Source organism: Anas platyrhynchos, chromosome 19 (genome assembly GCF_047663525.1).
Source record: "Anas platyrhynchos isolate ZD024472 breed Pekin duck chromosome 19, IASCAAS_PekinDuck_T2T, whole genome shotgun sequence".
Classification (NCBI taxonomy): Eukaryota; Metazoa; Chordata; class Aves; order Anseriformes; family Anatidae; genus Anas; species Anas platyrhynchos.
This window is the reverse complement of record NC_092605.1, coordinates 12441297-12467268: the sequence shown is the minus strand read 5'-3', so window position 1 is coordinate 12467268 and position 25972 is coordinate 12441297. Positions and strand designations below refer to the sequence as shown.

The 25972-nt window shown below is 44.9% G+C and overlaps 1 protein-coding gene and 1 long non-coding RNA gene across 22 annotated transcripts in view; one reads left to right on the top strand and one right to left on the bottom strand.

Annotated features, from left to right (window-relative positions):
• The window catches only part of LOC106020524 (uncharacterized), a 189203-nt gene that overhangs the window by 37896 nt on the left and 125335 nt on the right, over positions 1-25972 (top strand). For 19 of the 21 annotated variants that reach the window (XR_011804166.1, XR_011804162.1, XR_011804164.1 and 16 more), the window contains one exon: positions 23157-25309. This is a non-coding gene — a long non-coding RNA (uncharacterized lncRNA). Of the gene's footprint in view, positions 1-17191; positions 17363-19162; positions 20057-23156; positions 25310-25972 lie in introns of those variants that run through there. The other 2 variants (XR_011804163.1, XR_011804161.1) reach the window with 2 other exon arrangements.
• LOC101796474 (myosin heavy chain, skeletal muscle, adult) lies at positions 326-20889 on the bottom strand. Its single transcript, XM_027448696.3, has 39 exons — positions 20872-20889; positions 20121-20363; positions 19887-20030; positions 19640-19796; positions 17294-17321; positions 17084-17195; positions 16909-17001; positions 16324-16387; positions 16134-16232; positions 15924-16027; positions 15696-15834; positions 15075-15193; positions 14840-14989; positions 11940-12110; positions 10992-11298; positions 10787-10863; positions 10442-10529; positions 10243-10360; positions 9795-9918; positions 9561-9697; positions 8736-8991; positions 7724-7966; positions 7305-7481; positions 7074-7219; positions 6884-6974; positions 6414-6803; positions 6141-6267; positions 4881-4999; positions 4286-4482; positions 3688-3871; positions 3436-3601; positions 3139-3263; positions 2673-2981; positions 2303-2506; positions 1899-2024; positions 1634-1804; positions 1443-1547; positions 1207-1302; positions 326-605 (listed from the first exon to the last, which is right to left on the bottom strand). The coding sequence occupies exons 2-39, from the start codon at positions 20325-20327 to the stop codon at positions 450-452; spliced, it is 5826 nt and encodes a 1941-aa protein (XP_027304497.3). The 5' UTR covers positions 20328-20363; positions 20872-20889; the 3' UTR covers positions 326-449.

Below are 25972 nucleotides of genomic sequence, written 5' to 3'. Positions count from 1 at the left end.
GCAGAGCAGCAGTGCGTGGGACGGATCTGAACCTGGTGAGAGTGGCATTACAAGTAGCACACCTCGTAACACCACTTCCTATTAGTTCCTAGTATAGAGGAACTACTATTGTGATTTCTCTGCCTTTGATTTGCCACTTGCAATCTTGCCCCAGTCACTAAGTGATATAGAAGGGATGAGCCACTGGGAAGCAGGTGACAGAAAGCTGTACCGTGATGTTGGTATACAGAGGCTATAACCAAAGCTGTGCCCAAAACCAAATGATGATAGAGACCTAACCAGTAAAAAGAGAAGCAGATGAGAACTAATGCTCATGGTGACCATGTGAAGTAATCTACAGACTTTATTCCCTATGTATGCAGGGGGCTACAAATCCCAGTTATGGAAGAAGTGACAGAGGGTTCACATTTTGTGCACCCCTCAGGCCACTTTGCTGCCACGTGACATCTTCACTCTTCCTCTTCTATCTTCTTGCCGTGAAACTCCCGGCTCTTTGCTCGGAGCTTGTTGACCTGTGACTCTGCAATGTCAGCCCGCTCCTCAGCTTCCTCAAGCTCGTGCTGGATCTTGCGGAATTTGGAGAGGTTGACATTGGACAGCTCCTCCTGTGTGGGGAGAGGGAGTTGGTGGTGAGGAGCCTGGGGCAGGGGTTTCACTCCTCATGTGCCTGGGCCTCGAAGGGCTGTGGTGAAGCACAGGCCTCCCGTCTCCTATCTACCACCGCTGACCCAGAACCCCCTCAAAGACCTCATCATCCTCCCTTATTGAGGACCTCAGTGTGACAAACTGCCGTGTCACTCTTGAGGAGCAATTTTGTCACGTGGTCTTCTCATTTTGTGTGCTTATTCTCCTACTACTCGGTGCCCAATTTTCCATGTGGTTTATTAGGTTGAGAAAGACTCAGAAACTCTGTGCTGTTACCAGCGTCAGAGATTCATGAGCTTCTCAGTCAATGGACTGAGAATTTGGGGAATTTTGGTCTGACTTCCTGAATCAAACACGTGGCAGGATAACCCTTGGTTCATCCCTGAGTGCAGCATGCCCAGAAGAAGGCAAGGCCTGCTGACACGGGAATGAACCACATGGTCAAGACTGTTGTGTCTTTGGAGTTACTTTCATGCCTCTTTCCTTGTATTCGTGCTCATCTCAATGAGAGTGCTGCTCCAACGGAAAGGTGCACATGGCCATTCTCCAAGCAATACTTACAGCCTCCTCAGCTTGTCTCTTGTAGGATTTCACCTTCATCTGCAGCTTGTCCACCAGATCCTGGAGCCTGAGAATGTTCTTCCGGTCTTCCTCAGACTACAGTGGTTGGTAAGAAGGACAGACAGAGAGTTGGTTTCCCCACACCTCCAGAAAACATGTCCTCTTGGAGTTCATGGGAAAATGCTTTGGCTTTCTGTGAGAAGGGTGTGTCAGCACAAAGATGCCTCTTGCCTTACCTGGTAGGTCAGCTCCTTCACCCTCCTCTCGTACTTGCGCACACCCTTCACGGCTTCAGCACTGCGCTTCTGCTCAGCATCTACCTCCCCTTCCAGCTCCCGCACCTGCAATGAAAAATCTGTCTTTGGAGCTTCTCCGCTATTTCTCCAAGGGACGTGCTCCCTTGTGCACAAATACCAGCCCTACGCACCCTGGCCTCCAGCTTCTGGAGTTGCTTCTTGCCTCCCTTCAGTGCCAGCTGCTCAGCCTCATCCAGACGGTGCTGCAGGTCTTTCACCGTCACGTCCAGGTTCTTCTTCATTCTCTCTAGGTGGGCACTGGTGTCCTGTTCCTTCTTCAGCTCCTCCGCCATCATGGCCGCCTGGAGAGGCAAAGCAGCAAAGCCAGGTCGGGGCCAAAGACATTTTGGGGGAGGATACATCCAACATCCTCAGTGACAGAGTTCCCCAACTCACATCTGTGATGGCCTTCTTGGCCTTCTCTTCAGCATTGCGGGCTTCCTGGATTGTCTCCTCCATTTCACCCTGAATTTGCACGATGTCTGTTTCCAGCTTCTTCTTGGTGTTGATCAAGCTGGTGTTCTGTGTAACAGGAAGGATAGGATTTGTACTGTCAGATCTAACACCTCCACATCAAGAGTTGAGAGTGAGAGTAATGTTTATGAAAGTATTTAATTCAAAGGTCCTCTTTAGAGCCCTAGTGGCAAACCAGACATGGGTGCCTGGCTGGACTGGTCATGTCACAGCTTTGCTCTTCAAATACGTACACAGCAAGATGCATAGCAACAAGCAAGACATATAGCAGTCTCGTTCTATGTTATCTCCTGTGGGCAGGATTCATATCCAGCAAAGTATCTGACCTGGGTATGGAGGAGCTGCACACGCTCGCTTGCATCCAGAAGCTCCTGCTCAGCCACTTTCCTTGACCGCTCTGTCTGCTCCAGGGCTGCCCGCAGCTCCTCAACTTCAGCCTGTAAGAGGTTTGCTCTGCGCTCCACCATGGCCACCTGTTCCTTCAGGTCTTCCTGCGTCCTGAGAGCATCGTCCAAGTGTATTTGAGTATCCTGTAAGAGAGGAAAGAGAGATTATGAGGTGGCTGATCACTGCAGCACTGTTGGACAGAGACATCAGAGACATTTCCTGCTCTTTTAATAAATTATTTGTACAATTACAATGTTGGTGTAACATGAGGCAAGATAGATGCCTACGTGCACATACTTTGCTTTATACCTTTAGCACTGCCTGTGTGTTTCTCAGGTTCTTTTGTGCCTCTGCAGCCACACGGTTGGCATGGCTCAGCTGGATCTCCATTTCATTCAGGTCTCCCTCCATCTTCTTCTTCAGCCGCAGGGCTTCGTTCCTGCTCCTGATCTCAGCATCCAGGGTGCTTTGCATGGACTCCACAATTCTGAGGTGATTTCTCTTCAGCTGGTCGATTTCCTCATCTTTCTCTGCTATCTTCCTGTCAATCTCAGACTTGACCTGGTTGAGCTCCAGTTGGAGGCGCAGGATTTTCCCCTCTTCATGTTCTAGGGAGGCCTGGACAAGTTAGTAGGAACAGTGAGTAAACTATGGCTTGCTTTCTAAGTAATCTCTAATACAATACCGCATGAAATACAGTTTGTCTTTCTTGCCACATCTGCAGATTTCTGCTCCCATTCTTTCAGTCTGGACACCATTCATTAGCACTGTGTACCTCAGCTTCCTCCAGGGACGCTTGGATTTCAGATTTCTCCTGCTCAATCTGCTTCTTGACTTTCTCCAGCTCGTGGATCGCCTTTCCTCCCTCTGCAATCTGCTCCGTGAGGTCAGAAATCTCCTCTGTAGGGAAGGGTGAAACAAGGCATGGTCAGACATAGGGCATAAAGGGAAAGGCCCTGACGCACCAGGCTGACAGGTCTCTTCTCATCACTGCGGGCACTCACGCGTGTGGAGTGGTGGGTAGACAAGCTTGGGGGAAAGCCTGGCCAGCAGCAGAGGGCTAGGGACTTACGCTGCAAGTTCTTGTTCTCACGCTTCAGCGTTTCCAGGTGGTCCAGGGACTCCTCATAGGCATTCTTCATCTTAAACAGCTCCGTGCTGAGAGAGCGAGACTCCTTCTGGGAAGCTTCCAGCTCAGCCTGTGTTTCCTCGTACTTCTGCTTCCACTCTGCCAGGATCTGAGGAGCAACAGGGTGTGAGTATGGATGTGGCAATTGTGAGGAGATGCCCTGCCCAGGAAGCACAGGGCCAGGGGCCAGAATACCTTGTCAAAGTTCTTCTGCTTCTTGTCCAGAGCTGCGCAGGCAGCATTCGTTCGCTCCACATCAATCATCAGGTCTTCCACCTCGTTCTGCAGCCTCTGCTTTGTCTTTTCCAGGGAAGCACATTTGGCGTTGACAGCTTCAACGTGTTCCTCTGCATCCTGCAGGCGCTGTGCCAGCTTCTTCCTGGGAGGAGATGATCACAGCTTCAGGTTAGAGAGTAAAGGGTAGCCAATTTTATAAGATTCACAAGAGGGCACTTGCCTGCTTAGGGGACTTAGTTCCTTGAGCTGTCCGCAGTATTTATTCTGTCCAAGGCAGCGTGCCGCCTAAAGGGCCTATTGCATCTCTGCCCTAGCACCAACTGAGTATTCAGACTGTCTTAGCTCTTCTAACTCCCTAAGGGTAAGTTTGTCCTTCCAGTCTGAACTTTTTCCACAGCACGCTTTTCATCTTTCTCCTTCTCTGCCCTCTACCACAAAGAGAGTATATAGGTGCCTTCATCCCATTCCTATCTTGACCCATCTTCAAAGACTCCTTCCAAATACCCTTACCAGTCTCAGTCTTCTCTACCCAATCAACATCCCACTTCCCACATACTTGGCCTCCTCCAGCTCCTCCGTGCGCTGAATAGCGTCCGTCTCATATTTGGTTCTCCACTGGGCTACTTCACTGTTGGCTTTGGACAGGGCACGCTGCAGCTCACCCTTGGCCTCCTGCTCCTCCTCATATTGTTCCCGGAGCAAGTCACAGTCGTGGCGAGCAGATTGCAAGGCATGGGCTAGGGCATTCTTGGCCTGTGGGGACACTGGGATTAGTAACCTGGATACACATCTTGAGATGCATCTTGACGATGAAATTGTCATGCGCAGGAGAACTGCCCCAGGGAAAGGGTGGGTAAACTCTGATGAGAAAACCGTATAGCTGGGAGATGATGCATCCCTCATAAACGAGTGCTAGAGGATTAGGATGCGTTAGTGAAAGGTGGCCAGGGGACACTGATCTCTTGTTTCTGTAAATGTGCCTACAGATCTGTGTCCATACTGTCTTGGAGGGCATCAGAATCTCATTAAGGGCTTGTGGATGACTTCCTCTAGCATCCAAATCACTATGGTTCCTTCTCTGTGTGTTGGGATGAGTATAACTCATGCATTTCTGGGTGATGTGGCTTGCAGGAAGTAGGGTACTTCCAGACCTTTATTTCTTCCTCTAGATGTCTCTTCAGTTCCTCAATCTGTTGGGTAAATCCCTGCTTGCCCCTAGACAGCTGAGAAATCAAAGCATCCTTTTCTTCCACCTGGCGTGAATATTCACCTGGCAAGTGAAAAATTCACAAATAAATAAAGTTACACTAACAGTAGAATCATAGAATCATTTAGAAAGACCCACCAGATCAGCAAGTCCAACCATGCTGTAACACTATACTACCAAGTTCACTACTAAACATTTTTCTGAGCATCACATCCATTCATCTCTTGAACACCTCCAGGAATGGAGACTCTACTACTTCCCTAGGCAGCCTGTTCCAGTGCCTAACCACTCCTTCCACAAAGAAATTCCTTCTGTCTTCTAATCTAAACCTCCCCTGATGCAACTTGATGCTATTTCCTCATGTCCTGTCACTTGTCATCTGAGGAAAGAAACCAGCACCCACGTTGCTACAACCAACTTTCAGGTAGTTGTAGAAAGCCGTGAGGTCTCCCCTCATCCCCCTTTTCTCAAGACTAACCAAACCCAGTTCCCTCAGCTGCTCCTCACATGTCTTGCATGTCTTGTTTTCCAGTCCCTTCACCAGCTTCTTTGCTCTTCCCTAAACATTTTCCAGGAGCTCAGTATGTTCTTTGTAGCGAGTGGCCCAAATCTGAACACAGTACCTGAGGTGTGGTCTCACCAGTGCCAAATACACAGGGACAAACACTTCCCTAGACCTGCTGGCCACACTGTTTCTGATACAGGACAGGATGACATTGGTGCCCATCTGGGCACACTGCTGGCTCATGGTAAGCCAGCTGTGGACAAGCACCCCCAGATCCTTTTCTGCTGAGCAGCTTTCCAGACACTCTTCCCCAATCCTATATTGCTGCACTTGGTAGTTGTGACCCAAATGCAGCACCCGGCACTTAGCTTTGTTGAATACCACACAATTGGTTGCAGCCCATTGATCTAGCCTACCCAGATCGCTCTGCAGAGCCTTCCTATCCTCAAGCAGATCAACATTCCTGTCCAACTTGGTGCTGTCTGCAAAATAACTGAGCGTGCACTCAGTCCCCTCAACCAAGACTGTTGATCAAAATGTTAAACAAAGCTGTCCCCAGTACTTAGCCCCGGAGATCACTGTAAAGCCCTGTAATCTGGGGTTGCTTTGAGCCGTTAGCCCAATTCTTGCTTTGCACCGTGGCGTATCCTCCTGATTTGCAGGTTCTGCCATTGCACCTCAGGACTGAGGATGTCTCACCTGTTTCTGTCTGCAGACGAGCTCTCTGAGTATTGAGGTCATTGATCATGCGCTGATTCTGCTCCTCCTTAGTTTTAATCTCACTCAGCTGGTCTTCCAGAGTGCGGCACATCTTCTCCAGATTTGACTAGGTATCAAAAACAAGGAAGGAGAGAAAATTAACTCCTGGACTCTGTCTAATTCTCACAGCAGGATTCTTATAGGAGAGTGTGACTAGTAGATTCAGGCTATGTGCTGTACCTTGGCCCTGTGAATTCTACTGCAATTCTTTACCTTGGCTTTGGAGACAGACTCCATGTTACTGGCCAAGTCATCTATCTCCATCTTCAGCTCACTCTTCTCCTTCTCCAGCTTCTGCTTGACTCGTTGCAGGTTGTCGATCTGCTCCCCAAGCTCAGCTGTGCTGTCTGCGTGCTTCTTCCGCAGGGCGGCAGCTGTGGCTTCGTGCTGCAGCGTGGCCTCTTCGAGGTCGCGGCGCATCTTCTGAAATTCTGCCTCACGCTTCTTGTTCATCTCAACCTGAGCTGCTGTAGCCCCACCTGCTTCTTCCAGGCGCTCGCTGATCTCCTCCAGCTCTCTGGAGAGGTCAGCACGGTGCTTCTCTGCTTTTGCCCGAGAGGTTCGCTCTGCCTCAATTTCCTCCTCCAGTTCCTCGATACGGGCCTGGGGAAAACGCAAGACCCTTCACACCCATGCCCTCAGATGTCCTTCTGAGGGCCAGAAGGGAAGGACCAGAGACTTGCCTGCAGCTCCTTGATCTTCTTCTGCAATTGCATACCCAGGGCTTGCTCATCCTCAATTTTGCTCTGGATCTGGCTGATTTCAAAGTCTTTCCTTTGCACAAAGCATACAGAAACACAGTGTTAACATCCAAATAAAACTACCTAATAAATGCACCTGATCCACACTCAGGTGTCCCACAACCACACTTACTTCTTCAGTTTCTCATCCAGCTGCTGCTTATCATTTTCCAAATCCATTATGGTGTCTTGGGACAGCTTCAGGTCTCCCTCAAGTTTCCTCTTAGCCCTTTCAAGGTCCATGCGCAGTTTCTTCTCTTGCTCCAGGGACCCTTCCAGCTAAACAGAAAAAGAGCATCAGTATTCTGCCAGCCACATTTATCTCCAGAAGTATCCTGTAACTGCCATATACGTTTGTGCTTACATCATCCACTTGCTGCTCCAGCTTGGTTTTTGCTTTCGTCAGTGTATTGACCTTGTCCTCCTCAACCTGCAGGTCATCCAGTGTCTGCTGGTGGGCCTCTTGGAGGGCTTTCTTCTCTTTTGTCAGTTTGGCAATGGTCTCATCCAGGGCTGCCATCTCCTCTGTGAGGTTTTTCACCTGCACATTGTAAGCAAGCACCAGAATACCGTGTATAACACTTGACAGCTTGTGTAGGGGCATTTTCATTTGTGTGCTTAGCCAGGAGCTTACATTTATGTGCTTAGCCAGGAGCTTGATTTTTATTTGAGCTTCACAGCTGTCCAGCTGCAACTTACAAACCTAGCCCCTTTCTAGGGATGCCAGCCTAATATGGGAGGTATCTATCCCTTCTCCCTTTGTGTGACTCTCCATGTGTGTACCTTGTTTTCAGTGGCATGTTTTTCCTTCTCAACTTTAGCCAAGGTTAACTCCAGGTCATCAATATCTTTCTTCAGCTCTGAACATTCATCCTCCAGTTTCCTCTTCTTGGCTGTCAGCTCAGCATTGATTTCTTCCTCATCCTCAGCCCGTTCTGTCACCTCCTTAATTTTGGCTTCCAGCTGGATTTTGGTTTTGATGAGCTGGTCACACCGTTCCTCGGCATCAGCCAAGCTGTCTGCTTCCTGATGGGGAGACAGAGATTTTTGTGGGTTATAACGTTTTGAAGTTTCTGTTGTGTGTCTGTAAGTAGGCACATGTTAAAATGTGGAGGCCATCTGACACTAATGTTAATTCCTTTTTTTGTTTGTTTGTTTCTTTCTTTCTTTAAAATGGCTTGCAGAAGTGGTAGCTATGAGAATACCTCATACACGCTTGAGCATCACAGAAAAGTGACAACTCTCAGCAAGGCCATAGATGTGGAACAGTTTTCCCTCGCAGACTCAGTATTCAATAGCCTCTAGTTTATAATTGACTCACCATGATCGTCATCATATTTGGGTAGCCAAGGTTTTTCCATTTGTGGGAATAATACAGTGAAGAAAGTAGTGTTTTGCTTGGAGTTAAGAAACTGCCTGTTCCTGACTGAAGCTGAACACCAAGGATCTGTGCGTGTGAAGGTAATCTAGCCTTATAGTGTATCTGTGTTCAGGAAAACTGGGTCCTTCTCAGGGTTGCCTTTACAATGTCACTACTTGGCTCTTTCCGCTGGACAGCAGGGCTGCCGAGTCTCATTTGGCACTTACGCTTATCCTCACTGACTGACAGGTAACTTGCTGAGCCCCTGGCAGTGTTCATAGTTACTCAACTTTAGAGTAACTTTCAGTGTGTGACTTTTTTTCTATTGCAATTTAGTCAGCTTCCCGTAAGTCTCTGCTTGGAAAAAAAAACAAACAAAAAGAAGATATATATAAAAAAAAAAAAAAGAGAGGACAAATAAATGGTGACACTCACTGCCTGTACTTGGAGCTGAAGGTCATTTTTTTCTTGCAGCAGGGCCACCATTTTCTCCTCCAGCTCCTTCCTCTTTGCCTCAGACTTCGCAAGTTCTTCCTTGGTTTTCTCAAACTCTTGTTTCATGTTGGCCATCTCCTTCTCAGATTCTGCACTCTTCAGCAAGGGCTTGATTTTGAAGAACAGCTTCATCCAGGGCCAGTGCTTGACATTCATGAATGCACGAACATTGTACTGGATACAAAAGATTGAGTCCCTGAAATAAAATCCCTATGTTAATAACATAGCCAAAGGCTGTGAATTTCGACTGATTTACTAAAGTATCTGTGGTGTTTTTACACAGCTGGGCAGGTGAACTTCAGCACACTTCTCTCTCACACCCCCTCCTCAAAAGGGAAGTGGAGAAAATACAATGAAAATGGCTCAAGGGTTTTGATAAGAACAGGGAGATCACTCAAAAAATTGCTGCCATGGGCCTAACAGACTCAGGATTGGGAGATTAATGCCATTTATTACCTATTACAAACAGACAAGAGCAGTGAGAAACTAAAAGCAAATACAAACATCTTCCTCCAATCCACCCTTTTCTACTTCCTTTCCTGAGCTGCGCAGGTGAACGGGGAATAGGGGTCAGTCCCTAGTGCTTCATCTCCACTACTCCTTCACAGTCTCTTTCTGCCCCTACTTCAGCATGGAATCTAATATGGGACAGCTTCTGGATTCTACTCACAGACTCAACCCATACAGCCACCCACTACTAAAACCTTGTCATATAAACCCAATACAGCATCCTGTGAATAAGGTACATTTGTGATAAATGTCTACCTCCTCTCCACCATTTTCCGATACTCCACTCTCATCAGGAAGCCCCTGCATCTGGCCTGCGTCATGGTCATAATCTCTGCCAGCTTCTCATCTCTCATCTCCTCCAGAAGACCTATTAGCCCGGCTTTGAAGAACACCTGAAAAAAAAAAAAAAAAAGGAAACATTGTAGCACATCAGTCTCGGGTCATGTGTAGCAGAGGTACATAGTCTTTGAGCTCAGGATTTGTTTCTACCTTGGTGTGACCAAATCTGTACTGGGTGTGGTCCACATCAATGGACCCAAGGAGCTTCTCTGAAGCCTTCTTGCTGTCCATGAACTGTCCCTCTGGAATAGCACTGGCATTAAGCACTCTGTATCTGTAGGAGAAAACATGAAGAAACAGCTATTGCCAATACCACTACTGTGAATCCCACAGCCTTCTCAGCTACATTGGACTGGCCAGTTGGGTAATATGTACTAGGGACAGCCCACTCTTTCAGGACAGTGTAAGTGACATTTCCATACTCTTAATTCAAAATCTGAGAGAATCCTATTCCTCAAGATTGTGATATCATTCAGAAATTCACAGTAAAAAAAATCTATGATTCTACTTTGCTCCATTTTGAAGTATAATGTTTCAAGTATGTTAGATTCGTTAGGCTGTTCCAATTGGTCTGAATTAACAGGTGGAGCACTCTTACCTCTGTTTAAAGTCAGCATACAGGACTCTGCTGGGGAATCCTTTCCTGCAAATCCTGATTCCTTCTAACACACCATTACACCGCAGCTGGTGCAGCACCAGTTCATGTTCCATGGCACCTACCAAACACTGTAATTACTACTTGAGACACAGAAGAGAGCTTCTGTGACTCAAATTTTTCCACTGTTGGGTCCCTTTACCTGGAGTTTTTGTTTCATTTGGGATGATGCAACGGACGAAATGGGGGTGAGTGCTGCGTAAATTTGTCATCAGCTTGTTCAAATTTTCCTGGGATATAATAGAATAAAATTTAGCATATGAATAACGCATGTTATATAAAATACATGTCAAAACTGAAACTTACAGTTTTCTGATCAATTGGATGTTACTGTGGTAATGCAAGTGTAAACTTTGTTGAATAAATACAAAACAGTCTGCTCAGTGAATTACAGAGTCAGTTTTGTCACAGCATTACTGTTTCATTTTTACTACTGTTTCATTTCATTGTTAGCTTTCAATAGTGAGGTAAGGTATTTTTCTCTTACCCTGAAAAGTGCTGAGACTGTCTGGAAAGAAGAACCCTTCTTCTTACCACCCTTCTTACCACCACCACCACCAGCCTCTGCAAAATCGGAAAAAAAATAAAAATAAAAATTAATCTGAAGTCAGAATCAGAATACTGCCTTAGAGGTTCATCAGTTCATCAATATTCAGTATGAAAGTATGAAACGTGAACTGTAGAGAGATTACCAGCTTCACCACCATAGTTGGCAAAGAGTAAGGCCAGTGTCTTCACTGATGATTTCTGGTACAACCCAATGACAGTTTCATTCAGGGGGTCCTTGTTCTTCTCAAGCCAGCCAGTGATGTTGTAGTCCACTGTGCCAGCATAGTGCACCAGGGAGAAGTGGGCCTCGGCCTTGCCTTTGGCAGGCTTGGGCTTCTGGAAATTGCTGGACTTGCCCAGATGCTGGTCATAGAGCTTGTTCTTGAAAGAGGTGTCAGTTGCCTTGGGGAACATGCACTCCTCTTCCAGGATGGAGAAGATGCCCATGGGCTGGAAGATAGCAAAAGAGGTAATAGAGAAAGATCACAGCAGTGTGGAGATATGCTGTGAGGTTCAGCAGTACCTGTGTGTTGTGGGTAGCATCTCAGTCTGGATAAGAGTCTAAGTTGGCTGGGAGTTGCTCTCAGCCAGGAAGCTTATTTGTGCCTGCCCTTGCCTTCCAACAGCCAGTCTTCACTAAACTGGAAAGAATATCTCTCCACTTCAGTTTAGAATGGGCAGAGAGAGCAGGGTTGGATGGAAATATAATTGGGAAGATAGCTACAAGAGGCCTGTTGTCTTGGGAAATCAGACTAAGCAACACTTATTTCCCAAAATGGTGTGTGGAGTTCTGCTTTGAATTTTCAGGAGAAAAAGGAAAGGAGACAGACTCCAGTTTGTTTCAAAGAATTCTTTTGGTGGGAGTATGGTCTACCTTTTCCACACCCAAGGACAGGGTGGTGCAGGACTGGAGACAAAGATTTTCATCTAGCCTTCCTAATTTCTCTGCTCCACACTAAGATAAATTTCACTGCAAAATGCTTTGTTTGACTGAAACTGACTGTCTGGTCCCAAGTTCTTTCCCATCTGAATCGGGCTCAGAAACATCTCAAAATTCCAAAATATATCATACACTTGAGTGGAAAAGGTACCTTTTCAATGAGTTCAATGCAGGCAGCCAGGTCCATCCCAAAGTCAATGAATTCCCATTCGATTCCTTCCTTTTTGTACTCCTCCTGCTCCAGCACGAACATGTGATGGTTGAAGAACTGCTGCAGTTTCTCATTGGTGAAATTGATGCACAGTTGCTCAAAGCTGTTGAACTGTTCAAAGCAAGGAAAGTTGCATAGGTTCTCAAGGGGCAGCAATGACCACAGGGTTTTGTTAGTGTTCTACTGATTCTTTTTGAAGTTCCCCAGTATATAGAATCACAGAATTGTCTAGGTTGGAAGAGACCTCAAGATCACCTAGGCCAACTTCTGGCCTAACACTAACAAGTCCTCCACTAAACCATATCACTAAGCACCACATCTAAACATCTTTTAAAGGCCTCCATGGACGGTGACTCCACCACTTCCCTGGGCAGCCCATTCCAATGCCTAACAACCCTTTTGGTAAAGAAGTTCTTCCTAATACACAACTTAAAACACCCTTGGCGCCACTTTAGCCCATTCCCCCTCATCCTGTCACCAGGCACATGGGAGAATAGACCAACCCCCACCTCACTACAGCCTTCTTTAATGTACCTATAGAGAGCAATAAGGTCACCCCTGAGCCTCCTCTTCTCCAGGCTGAACAAGCCCAGCTCCCTCAGCTGCTGCTCATAAGACTAGTTCTCCAGACCCCTCACCAGCTTTGTCACCCTTCTCTGGACTCTCTTGAGCACCTCGATGTCCTTCTTGTAGCAAGGGGCCCAAAACTGAACACAGTACTCGAGGTGCTGCCTCAGCAGAGCTGAGTACAGGGGGATAATCACTTCTCTAGACCTGCTGGTCACACTGCTTCTTATACAAGCCAGGATGCTGTTGGCCTTCTTGGCCACCTGAGCACACTGCTGGCTCATGTTCAGCCGACTGTCAACCAATACTCCCAAGTCCTTCTCTACCAGGAAGCTTTCCAACCACTCATCTCCCAACCTGTAGTGCTACTTGGGGTTGTTGTGCCCCAGGTACAGGACCCGGCACTTGGCCACTTTGAACTTCATACAGCTGGCCTCAACCCATCAGTCCAGCCTATCCAGATCCTCCTGCAGAGCCTTCCTACCCTCAAGCAGATCGACACGCGCACCTAACTTGGTGTCATCTGCAAACTTACTGAGGGTGCACTCGATCCCCTCATCCATATCATCGATAAAGATATTAAAGTGGACCGGCCGAAGTACCGAGCCCTGGGGAACACCACTAGTGACCGGCCTCCAACTGGATTTGACTCCATTCACCACAACTCTTTGGGCCCGGCTATCCAGCCTGTTTTTAACCCAACGAAGCGTACGCCAGTCCAAGCCATGAGCAGCCAGTTTCTTGAGGAGAATGTTGTGGGAGACGGTGTCAAAAGCCTTACTGAAGTCAAGGTAGACCACATCCACAGCCTTTCCCTCATCCACGAAGCGCGTCAGTTTGTCATAGAAGGAGATCGGGTTCGTCAAGCAGGACCTGCCTTTCATAATCCCATGCTGACTGGGCCTGATCGCCTGGTTGCCCTGCAACTGCCAGGTGATGACACTCAAGATAATCTGCTCCATGAGCTTCCCTGGTACTGAGGTCAAACTGACAGGCCTGTAGTTCCCCGGGTCTACCCTCCGGCCCTTCTTGTAGATGGGTGTCACATTTGCTAGCCGCCAGTTGCCTGGGACCTCCCCCGATAGCCAGGATTGTTGATGGAAATGATGGAAAGCAGCTTGGCCAGCTCCTCCGCCAGTTCTCTCAGTATCCTTGGGTGGATCCCATCTGGCCCCATCGACTTGTGTACATCCAAGTGCCGTAGCAGGTCGCTAACCATGGATAGTGAATATCCATTTCTTCATGGATAGTGAGGGCCACATTCTGCTCCCCATCCCCTTCCACCAGCTCAGGGTACTGGGTATCCAGAGAACAACTGGTTTTGCCGCTAAAGACTGAGGCAAAGAAGGCATTAAGCTCCTCAGCCTTTTCCTCATCTTTTGTCACTAAGTTTTCCCCCGCATCCAGTAAAGGATGGAGATTCTCCTTAGTCCTCCGTTTTGTGTTGATGTATTTGTAAAAACATTTTTTGTTGTCTCTAATGACAGTAGCCAGATTGAGCTCCAGATGAGCTTTGGCCTTTCTAATTTTGTCCCTGCACAGCCTCTCAACATCCTTATAGTCCTCCTGAGTGGACCACCCTCTTTTTCGAAGATTATAAACCTTCTTTTTTCTCCTAAGCTCAAGCCACAGTTCTCTGTTCAGCCAGGCTGGTCTTCCTCCATGCCGGCTCGTCTTTGGGCACATGGGGACAGACCACTCCTGCACCATTAAGATTCCTTTTTGAAGAGTGCCCAACCTTCCTGGACTCCTCTGCCCTTCAGAACCGCCTCCCAAAGGACTCTGCCAGAAACACTACACATAACCATTATGTAATGGCATACATTTCCTTAGCAGGACTTCTATTGTCAAACAAACAAACAAACAAACAAACAAATAAAGTGTCTTTGCAGGACTTTCTTCTTATTATTGTTATTTAAATCAATCTACAGGGAAAAGTTCCTTTATACTGTGCTACGCAAAAGCAGATCCTTCAATAAGCTTAGCTGCTGCACCATGGAGGTGTCTCAGCTCTCTCATCTCCTCCAGAATGGACACTTGGTCAGTGTCCCATCCAGGAATTTCTCTGCCCTCAAATCAAGACTCCAGGAGTTTTTTTGATATGACACAGAAGCCTTAGTATCAGGACTGCATTCACAACACAGGAAACATGCTGTGGGGTTTCCCACAGCACTTCCTTTTCCTTGACTATTCCAAAAAGAAATCTGTTTCTGAGACCTCATGATCTCTTCCTGTCCCTTCCATAACTATGATGCCAAATCTTCGTTACTCACATCAAAGATCTCAAAACCGGCAATGTCCAGGACACCAATGAAGTACTGTCTGGGTTGCTTGGTATCCAGCTGTTGGTTGATGCGAATAACCATCCACAAGAACATCTTCTCATAGACAGCTTTTGCCAAGGCACCCACTGCATTGTTCACCTAGAACAGAGAAAAAAGTACTGGACATACCTTCAAGGGCAGCAGAAGAGTGCTTGTTTTTTTTTTTTAAGCCATCTTTATTTACCTGTTCGACAGTTTGACCTTTTGTCACAAATTCATTCCCAACCTTCACTCGAGGGTAACACAGAGCTTTGAGCAGGTCGGCTGAGTTCAGGCCCATCAGGTAGGCAGCCTTGTCAGCCACTAAAGAGGAAGAGAGAGAGATAAAAGCATTTGTCATTGGACAATGGCTAGAATTTGGTCAGTGTGAGCAGCTCTGATGTTCACTTTTCTAGAAATGGCAAAGTATTGGTCCGGTTTTACTGAGAAGGTCTAGAAAGGAAGAAGGATTATGGAAACAAATGCTGGACTTTTTTGAAAGCAAGAACAGGCATGGCTTGAGTAGGAACAGCTTGAATCCAGAAGCTCCCAGAAGCACTCCAAAAGCCTGTTTCCTCTCCTGTTCTGTGACAACTGAATTTCTGCACAGCAAAGAATGCATGGTATATTTGGTGAAAAGTCGAATGTTTAACTGAGTGAGAGAGACCCTGTGTTAAAGTACCAATTTTCAGGCTGGGTACTTTGAGGAAGTATCTGTTGGATAAGAGAATGGTACTTCCCATGACTGGGGATGCACCTCTGCAATTAGACAGCTAACGAACAAGGATGCTTTTCCTCATTTTTCACTAGCTGAATTTTCTGGTACCTTCTGTGCCATCTGGCTCTGCCTGCTCCTCTCGCTGTTTCTGCTTGAACTTCAAGTTGCCATAGTGCATGACAGCCCCTGTCAGCTTGTAGATGGCAGTCTTTTCATCAGCAGTGAAGCCCAGGATGTCAATGGCACTCTGCAGTAGAAACAGTCAAATTAAATATGTCTTGAGTAAGTCATCCTGCAAGACATACACAGCTGATATCTTTTTTCTCTGTTACTCACATCTGTAGCCATGAGCTCCTCCTGGTCATCAATACTGGGAACAGTGACCTCACCTTGACTCACAAAGTGGAAATCATATGGGTTGGTGGTAATGAGAAGCATGTCTGAAAGCAGGAAGAGGAAGGACACAGGCTTAGTTCTTTCAGCTAGATAGTAGAGGGAACAGCTGCTCAGCAATCTTCCACAAAAAGATATATTGATCCCTCCTACCAATCAGCTCTGGCTTCTTGTTGGAGGTGATCTGATAAAATATGTGGTAGCTTCTTTCTGCCTTGAGCTGGAAAGTGACTCTGGACTTCTCCAGCAGATCTGGCAAAGCAGGAAGAAAGTGCTAGGAATGAGACAGCACACAGAGGTAGGAATTTAGGAAGGGATGTGATCATGCCAGGATGTCACTTACAAGTTTCAATGTCAGCAGAAGCCAGTTTGCCTGTGGCCCCAAAGTGGATTCTGATGAATTTACCCTATTGAGGGGGAAAAGAAACACTTCAGCCTAGATGGATTCTTTTGACATCTTCTTAATGTGTAATACCACTAGGTGCATCACTTGTCTTGTAATGGGAGGGAGGGTTTTTTTCCAATGCAATGAATAAAATAGAATAAAATCGAGTAGAGAATGGTCATGGGATCTCATCAGTCTATAAACACCTGAAGGGTGGGTGCAAAGCAGATGGAGCCTGGCTCTTTTCAGTGTTGTCCAGTGCTAGAACATGAGGCAGAAACTAAAACATGGGATGTTCCATTTGTGTATCCAGAAACACTGTGAGTGTGAGGATGATTGAGCAATATAATATGTTGCCTGGATGTTCTGGGTACTTATGCATTGGAGATATTCAGAAGCCACCTGGATATGGTCCTGTGCAACCTTCTGGCTAAGTGACTCTTATTGAGCAGGGTGATTGTACCAAGTGACCTGAAGACATCACTTTCAATGTCAGCCATACTTTGATTCTGTGATTCTGTATTTCTGATTCTCTGAACTTACAAAGCGTGAGGAGTTGTCATTCCTCACAGTCTTGGCATTTCCAAATGCCTCCAGCAGTGGGTTGGCGCTGATGATTTGATCCTCAAGCGTTCCCTACAGGACAATAATAATTCCTAGTTATAACTTTTCAAAAATGAGGAACAGAGAAAAGCATTGATTTGAGCCCCTATTTTACCTGCATTTTGCCAGACTGATCCTCCTTCTTCTTCTCCCCACTAGCTGCAATTGTTGCAAAGTACTGGATGACGCGCTTTGTGTTCACAGTCTTCCCTGCACCAGATTCTCCACTGCCAAATGAAACAGTGAAGCAGAGAGTGTGTGGTCAGGCAGCAGGTCTCCTGGTACAGGGCAGCCCCACGGAGAACTGAGCAAGAAGTGTACATACGTGATCAGGATGGACTGATTCTCGCGGTCTGTGAAAGAGGCAGAAGCAAAGACATTATTTGTATTCATCGTGAGTATCCTAGATTAAAGTTTTTGGGGGACTTTTAAAAGTTGCATAATCAGTATAGAGCTAACTTCTTCCAAACCTGCAGTTCTTCACTCTTAATTCCTTCTGAATTCATTGAAGTTCCCAGTAGTACTAAATGGAATCTGATGTGTCATCATTGAAATCCATGTAATATGTAGTATACATGCTTTTTTGTCTGGATATTCTGATTATGTCAAGCTGCTCACTTGTCTTTAGGAAAAGGAGTTCAAGCTAAGGAATATTTTGATAGCCTTACTGATTAACTTTGAACTTTGATGTGTAGGCTAAAATGAACCAGTACAAGCACTTCTCATAAACTGAATAATACAGGAACGACCATCCCAGTCAATTGAAAGGTCCCACCATTTTTTTTTCCTGTCAGTGTCCTATTGAGTGTCACATAAAAAAAATAAATCACAAAAACATCTTAATCATTTATTTATCTTTCCCTAGGATACTCTCCCAGAGTATTGAATTGAATGTTGATATTTTAGTACTTCCACACCTAGATTTCTCTGTAGGAGCTTCCTCTGAATTTGCCTGAGCTTGAACCCTTCCTCAGTTGCTTTCATGTTGTTTTAATTTTTAGTATCATGTCTGCTCCATTTCTGATGCACTTACTGTTCGAAGGAAAAAAATAAAATTGGTCTGTGGTGAGCTTAGTTTTTACTGTACTGTTTCCTCATCTATTTGTCTGCTCTACGCTGTACATAATTTTGTAGAGAAGTAGCACAAATCATCTGTCTAGAATTACCTGAGCAAATGTCTTGCCATGCCTTTTTTTTCTTTTTTTTTTTTTTTTACCTATTCAATTTCTACTGTATTCTTGTTTGGATAAGGAAGACAGAAATACATACAGTACACAATGTGCAGACATTCTTTGGGTAACCATCGTGACATAATGATGTTTTCTGGTTTGGTCTTTAATCCTTTCAGTTTGTTATTTTATATAAAACTGATCACTGAGTGAAAACATTCAAAGTTATATTAGAACAGAAGTAGTAGTTGTCAGCAACAATCCCACTTTTATACACCTTTAATATTGGTTGTTTTGCTATGTCTATTATTTTACATTCTTGTTGACCATAATTTGTTGCTGTATCCCTGAATGATAACTTGATCATTGAATCTCATATAGTTTTTCTGAAATTCTTTACTGTTGGACTTCATCTTTACAGAAGATGAAGGACCTAGTCAAATCAGAAAGCTTGTCATCTTAGACGTTTCCACATTTCTAGATCATTTAAATAAATGTTGGACAACAGGACTTCCAGAACAGATCCCACTAGAACTTCACTGGTATACACTTTGCACTGTGAAAATGGAATAAAACATTTTAAACATGTGTTTCTTTTTCTTAACCAGATCTGGTTGAACATTCTCAATTTTATAGCTGCTATAGAATGTAAGTGAAAGTAAGCATAAAAATTTATGCTGACTGTGAACAGCTGCTTTATAGAGTCAGCTGGAGATCTTTGTTAAATTCAGATAGGCTACTTACACCTGCTCTGTTTTGTTAAAAAAAACAGTGGTTTTGTGAGACATTAATTCACTTTAAAATAAATGCATCAGTTTCTTCTTGGTACATGCCCAATAATTGCTTTGTTTAGAATTTCCTGCCTATTTGCCCATTACAAAAATCAAGCTTATTGGTAGGCTCTTACTTAAATTACTTTGGTTAATATTTTTCTAAGTAATCTGTTCTTTCTTTAATGTTTGGAGAGTTGAAAATACTAAAAAAAGTTTGAAGTAATCTGTTCGTGACCCTTCTTATTCTTTCAGTTTATATCACTGAATGGAAAAAAAAGGAATGGGTTTCTGCAATGGGAGAGGAAGTATCAATTTTCTCCACAGAGTTCACTCTAACACCTGAATAAGAGTGGTTCCTGAAATTTCATAAGTGCATTACAGGAAGCATTGCCTTTGATTTTGAATTTGCTATTCCTTGACACCAAAACCATCACAGAATTCTATCCTCGTGATTTTCAGTCCTGAAGAGCCAGCCATTCAAATAATCCTCTCAACTAAGAGCAAAACAGAAATTCGAAAGTTTATCCTCCCAAGTATCTTGGGCAATAAATTCTAACCCAGATTATTGAAGACAATCACCGATGATGTCCAGTACAGGAAAATATTTTCAGTGACAAGAGGATATACACCCTCCCAACATCTTTAAACTGAACTACTATGCAGTGGAAAGACTTCTGTCTCTGAGAATATCTGCAGCCAAACGATTCTGAAAAAAAACAAGCAACTCACCAGTCAGCATGAACTGATAGGCATTGTCAGAGATGGAGAAGATGTGTGGAGGGGCCTCCTGGCGCTTTTTGCCTCGGTAGGCCAACACCACCTCCGGGTTGTACACTGGCAGCCACTTGTAGGGGTTGACGGTGACACAGAAGAGACCCGAGTAGGTCTGCGAGGAAGGGAGACCACATGGGCTTCTGCTCAGCCTGGCACAGCAGGCCTTCCAGCTACCCAAAGGAAGAAAGCTGCTGGTACTTACATAGATCATCCAGGCTGCATAACGCTCTTTGAGGTTGTACAGCACAGCGGGTTCATGGAGGTGGGTCATCATGGCCATGTCCTCAATTTTATCATACTTGGGAGGGTTCATGGAGAAGATTTGATCTTCCTTCACGGTCAGAGTCTGGCAGAGGAAAAAAAGAGATCCAAGTATGTCAGCTAGGGGCTGAGAGTGGTAATTACTTTAAGTTTTTAACCCTTGCTTTTAACTTACTTCTCCTGCTTCGGACTTAACAGTGACCTTCCCAGATTCCCTGCTTTGGATTGTTCCTTTCACAAAAGATTCCTTTGGATGTACCACAAAGACTGAGGATTTGGCATCAAAAGGCTTGTTCTGGGCCTCAATTCTTTCCTTTTCTGACTTTCGGAGGTAGGGAGCTGCCTCCCCAAAGGCAGCCATCTCAGCATCTGGAGAAGTCATGTCTGTACTTCACTAAAGACAGATTGGTAGAGGACCCTGCAGGACAAAATAAACATAGCATCAGTAATATTCTGTGCTTGCAAGGATACCATTCCTGATGTTTTAATGTTATGCACATGCTAGAATTCCTAACACCTAGAAAAATTAAATTTCCTCCTGTCTAATGATTTAAACCCAGAAGAGAAAATTTTTCCATCCTTTAACAATAGGGAATAAGCTTTTAAAAATTAGTATTATTTTTGTCTTGTGACATTGGTGACATTGTACAGATAGTACAATACCTTTCCAGGTTGTACAAATTGTACAAGGTCATATTTTAAAGTACAAAATACATTAAAGGAACATTCTTATTGCTATCCTTTTTTCCTTTTTTTTTTTTTTTTTTTTTTTTTTTTTTTTTTTTTTTTTAATACTGATAAGGAATATACAAATACCTTGAAAGAATTTGGAAAAATTTCAAAACCAGCTTCAGCAGTAATAATACTGCTAAATATACAAAGTGGGATAAGTAATTTCAACAAATTATTAGACCCAGCATACTTACCTTGAAGCTTTCCTTGAAGACAGAGCAGAGAGCTCCAAACACACTTTTATAGAGTCTGGTATGCAGATGCCCTGGATTCCTCCTCTTTCTTCGGTCAAAATATTTTTTGGCAAGCATTATTTGGCAAAGCATTGTCTGGCAAACTTAACTAAGGGTATAATTGTCATTTGATTTGACTAGATATATTTAGAAATGTTTTTTATCTTACCAACGATGTGAATGTGTCTACTATAAATAATTTGACAAGAGACTTAAGAAGAGAATCTCGATTAGTCAAGGCACTTGGAGAACTTGGATGTAGGACTTATAGACTCTGTTGCTACATGTCCAGTGCTTTCCTCCTTGGCCCAAAAGCAGATTTTTTCCATGCCTGTGCTGCAACACTTCCAGTTGCACCATACAGATAACATCTATCTTTTACACGTTCTGTTCAGAGGCTAAAGTAGAAACGTATTAAGAGCATTAAAGCAGTATGTAGAAAAAGGCTAAATTGTTCCTGTTAACTGAATTTATTTACTATCTTCAAGTGATACTTCAAATGAGAAACACAATGTGTTTATCTAAACTGACATATGACATTCCTGGAATCTGTGAAAATATGTGGCAAAACATCTTGAGATGCAGCTCAAGAAAAAGAAAACAAATGTATTTTTGTCTCTCTATCCTACAGAAAGATACAGAAAAAGATGTGCAATTATAGAGTTAAGTATGGATAAATATGTAACTTTTAAATAATTGCACTTTTTTAAAGGGGAAAGTGATATAACACAGATGTGACAAAACATGAAAGAACCAAACATGTAAAGAATCATTTTCAAAAGCCTTATGCCTATGTCCCATATTTGTTTGTACCCATTGACAACACCCATCAAGCAATATCCTCAGCCTCAGAAATCCATGGAGGTCCCTGTAGGCCTTCACTACCTACAACAGCAAAAAAAAAACAAACCCCTCCACCCAACCACAACTCTGCACACAATCACATACGTACAGTCTGAGATCCTATGTGATCTGACACATTACCAGTCCAGCATTCCTATCCTATCCCAAATATCTTGCACACTTACACATTCATTCCAGCCAAAAAAAAAAAAGCTATCAACACAATGCTGCCTGTATCAGAGCATGTGAGGTGGTACGCAGTCCGGCAGTCCTGTAAAATGCTGATGCTTTTCATGGCTGCAACACTTCTTCACAACAATTATTTAGAAAGCAAAGGACATTTATTTATTTATGACCGAATTTAACACAAGAGCAATTAATGAATTAAGTCAAATATGTAAAGAGCTTCATGGCTGCCTGAACCTAACACATAGCCACAGTTCCTCTGAGCTTTCTGAAGGACATGGAAAGAGCTGACTAGGAGTGAAGCGGTATTCAGCACGTGACAGATAAGGCAGAAGAGCAGGAAAAGCAAAGCTGCAGCAAAGGTGTAGGGAAGTATAGTAGAAAAAAATCTTTTTCACCAGATAATTTGCTGGTAGTCCTGGAGAGTGACTGATCTAGTTCTAGGAAAAGGGCACTGTCACTTGAGCTGCTTTAAATGCTGTCAGATCTAAACATGCTCTTCTTCTGGTTACTGGCATTTTGGTTATTAAAAGCTCTGTGCATGAAGCTCAGTGAATGCCACAGGGACGAGGTTAGAAAAATGATCCAATAGCCAGCACCAGGCACTGTCCTGTGCTTGAAGAGCTTGTTCCAAGGAGGGCTCTGGCACTGCAGCACCCATCTTTTGGGTGCCCAGGGCCCCAGCCAGGAGCTCAAGCCCAGAGCAATCCCTGGGGGCTCCCTGCACAGGTCATGGAGACGCTGATGGAAACACATTGCACTCTGCCATGGAGGAGACCAGAGCCAGTCAGTGGGAAACGCGCTTCAGGGTTGTACCTGAAATCCAGCTTCTCTGGGCAATCTCTGACTTCCATTCACATGCAGAAGTTAGAGGATGACAATAATTCCAAGACAATTCCTGTATAAATACTGTGAGCCCAACTGACCATGGGTGGAGTTGCGGGGAGAGGTAAGGAGCTGACTTTCATTCAGACTTGGAATGAAAAATACTCCAAGCAAAATTCTCCAGATTGTTGCATATGGCGGTTCGGTCTTCATGCTGAAAATACTTTTGTACAGTGAGCTTAGCCAAAAACTACACAGCCTCTCCATCACGTAGTGCTACTCCCACCTCTGAGGGGGTAAGTGGTGCCAGATGCACCTCCTTACCTCTCTGTCAGTTCAAAAGGGTCCCGTCAGCCACCAACTTTCTGTCATTTCTGTTTTCGTTGCTACAGAGCCTGGAGCCCACTGGGACTAGAAACAAAGCACAGCACAGCACAGCCAGAAGAGACAGAACGAGAGAAATCTCTGAAAACAGACATTCCTGCACAGCAGCACTGTGTGGGCGTTGTGCTGGCATTCCCCAGAGAGGAGAGGGCATTCACACATGCTGGAAATAGATTCCACCTCACTTTCTGCAGGTCCTTATGATATGAGTTTCCTTGCCTTGTGTTCAGTGAGCATGAACTGAGGCAGACACTCGTGAGCACCAGTGAAGTACAAGCATGGAGCACTGTCAAGGATGTTGCATTTGTGGCCCATTGCCAACCACACTCTCAGCTCTGCTTTTTAGAGCAGCAGCATCAACCTTGCAACCTGCCTAGTTAGAAGGAAATTCCACACCCACTGTCTTCTGCTTAGGTCCTCTGCTCCTTCTAGCCCGGACCAATCTGAGCAGGACCTCCTAGCTAGCTGTAACGACAGAAGATGCATGGCTGCAAGTCACTGGCCTGGCCTCCTCTTCAGACCCATTGGTCTTCTTTTCTGCCCGGAAAGAAGCAAGCAAAGTCAACCCAGTTGGACCATGTGGGAATCAACAAGGAAAGTTCAAGAAGGCATCTTCTTAGGAGTCAATATGTTTGATGTAAGATTTAACCTTAGCAGCTGGTGAATTCCAGTAGAGCAAAGAAGCTGTTGGTGAGCTCCCCTCTAAGACTCTGAAGAAGCACAGCATCAAGGTCACCACCACACAGTCTGTGCTTAATGCTTCACTATAGCAGCAGGTACCTTTGTTACTGATATTAGTTTCCTTTAACCATGTGGCCATAATGAAGCAGTTGAACGATGGACTTCACAAATATTTTGAGGTGATGTATTCATGGGGACATGATACAATAAACCATTGCACCTTTCCTAAGCCATCCTGAAGTGCCAGGTGATAACATAAAGTCCTCTTCTTCCATGAAGTTTTATCTGTCTCTTCATCCTCCCATAGAACATCTTGCCACAGCTCACGGAGGTTGCACAGCTGTCTTGAGCCACACTGGACAGCATGGCCTAAACTGCCATCAACTAGTTGCGCCTGCTAACCTGGCCATTCTCATTAGCTGCTTCTTTCCCAGGAGCTCCTCCAGCTATTTACTCTTTCCTCCACCAATCCCTCCAGCTACACCTTCCTTCTTGACATCCACGTCCCCCAGCTGCTTATGCCCTGCTGGCAGCTCTAGCTAGCTGCTCCAATTAATCCCTTTAGCACTGATGACTGAGTTGCTTCTTCAAAGTCTACTGACTGTGGCAAGACCCATGGAGCAACCAGAGAGGAAGAGGTTTGTGCTACTGAACGGGTGTGGTTGAAAGAAGCCAACAAACCCGCACACAAGAGTAACATTTCCTTCCCACTCTGGCACGCTGGTCACTTTGTTGGACATGTCCCCAGGAACAGATAACTACAAAACACAATTCAACCATGTTTCCGGCCTGCCCACTGATTTCTTTTGTCATGCAGTGCTTTCTTTTGACAGTGAAACCTGTGACTGTCAATGACCAGGAAGGTGTCTCTTGGTCCTGCATGCTGCAGGAGGGATACTGATTCATACCAGCCTGCTGACATTCTTTTAGACCTCAGTCCTGCTTCATACAAGGTCTCAGCTTGACCTTTTGATTCTTGGCAGAAAGCATTTACCTGTCCTGGGCCTCAAAGAACCTGTTCCCAGCCAATCTGGGCTGGGAACCCCAGATGCTGCTGGAGCCATTGTTTCACTTATCTATTACACATCCTGTTAAGTTCAGTCCTTAACACGTCTCAGATAAAAGAATCAACCACCTCCAGAAACTGCAGAGGCCAGAATGGAGTCAAACTCTTTCTCAGTGGTTTCTTAAATGCTTATGTGGAATGCTGTTAAACCTACTACTCTTCTGCTAATCCCAGAAACATGGGATAGAGTCTGCAGACCTGGTAGACTGGAAAAAGCAATCCCTGTTGGATTTGCAGCATGCTAGTGTTTTTATCAGCCATGCTGCTCAGATTAGCAGAACATGCTTGTAGAGATCAGCGTGCCCTGTGAATTGCCTGTGGATATTGCGACATGGAAGAGTGGCCTCAGGCTACCGTGTAGCAAAACAGACTTGACGGAGAATGCTGGTTGCTGAAGTGGCAGCTACAGCAGCGGTAAGAGGTCAGGGTGTCATCAAAGCATCCACATTTCCTTCCTTCCTTCCTTCCTTCCTTCCTTCCTTCCTTCCTTCCTTCCTTCCTTCCTTCCTTCCTTCCTTCCTTCCTTCCTTCCTTCCTTCCTTCCTTCCTTCCTTTGTGATTTGTTTCACACAGTGAATTTTCTGCCATGGGGCTAATAAGACGGTGTCTTTTATGGGTGGGGTTATACAACACTTTATATGTGAAAAAATAAATCCATTATAAACTTCCATTCACATAATGGGTTGGGATTGTGTTTGCTTATCAAAAAGCCAAGGGTCTTAGCAATGAAGCAAAAGCATTTCCAGTATTAGCGGAGACAAGAGGAGTTTGAAAACATCTGTGGCAAGAAGTGCAGCTTTAAAATGGTGTTGTCAGTTATGCTGCAATAATTTAATTAGGCGTGCTGAGAGAGATGTCACCGGACCCAGTGGGCCATGTGACAGGGAATGCCCATGGGTTCAGCAATGTTTCTGCTGTCCACTGTGTAAAAGGAGAACTCTCAGAAATGCTAGACATAGCTGAACAGAAATGCTGGCACTCTAATCCTTTGGAGGAAAAGTCTTCTTTGCTGTCCCTCTGCTAAGACATGGCTGAGCCTTGCAGCCTGAGTATGCTATGGCCACATTTCTCATTAAG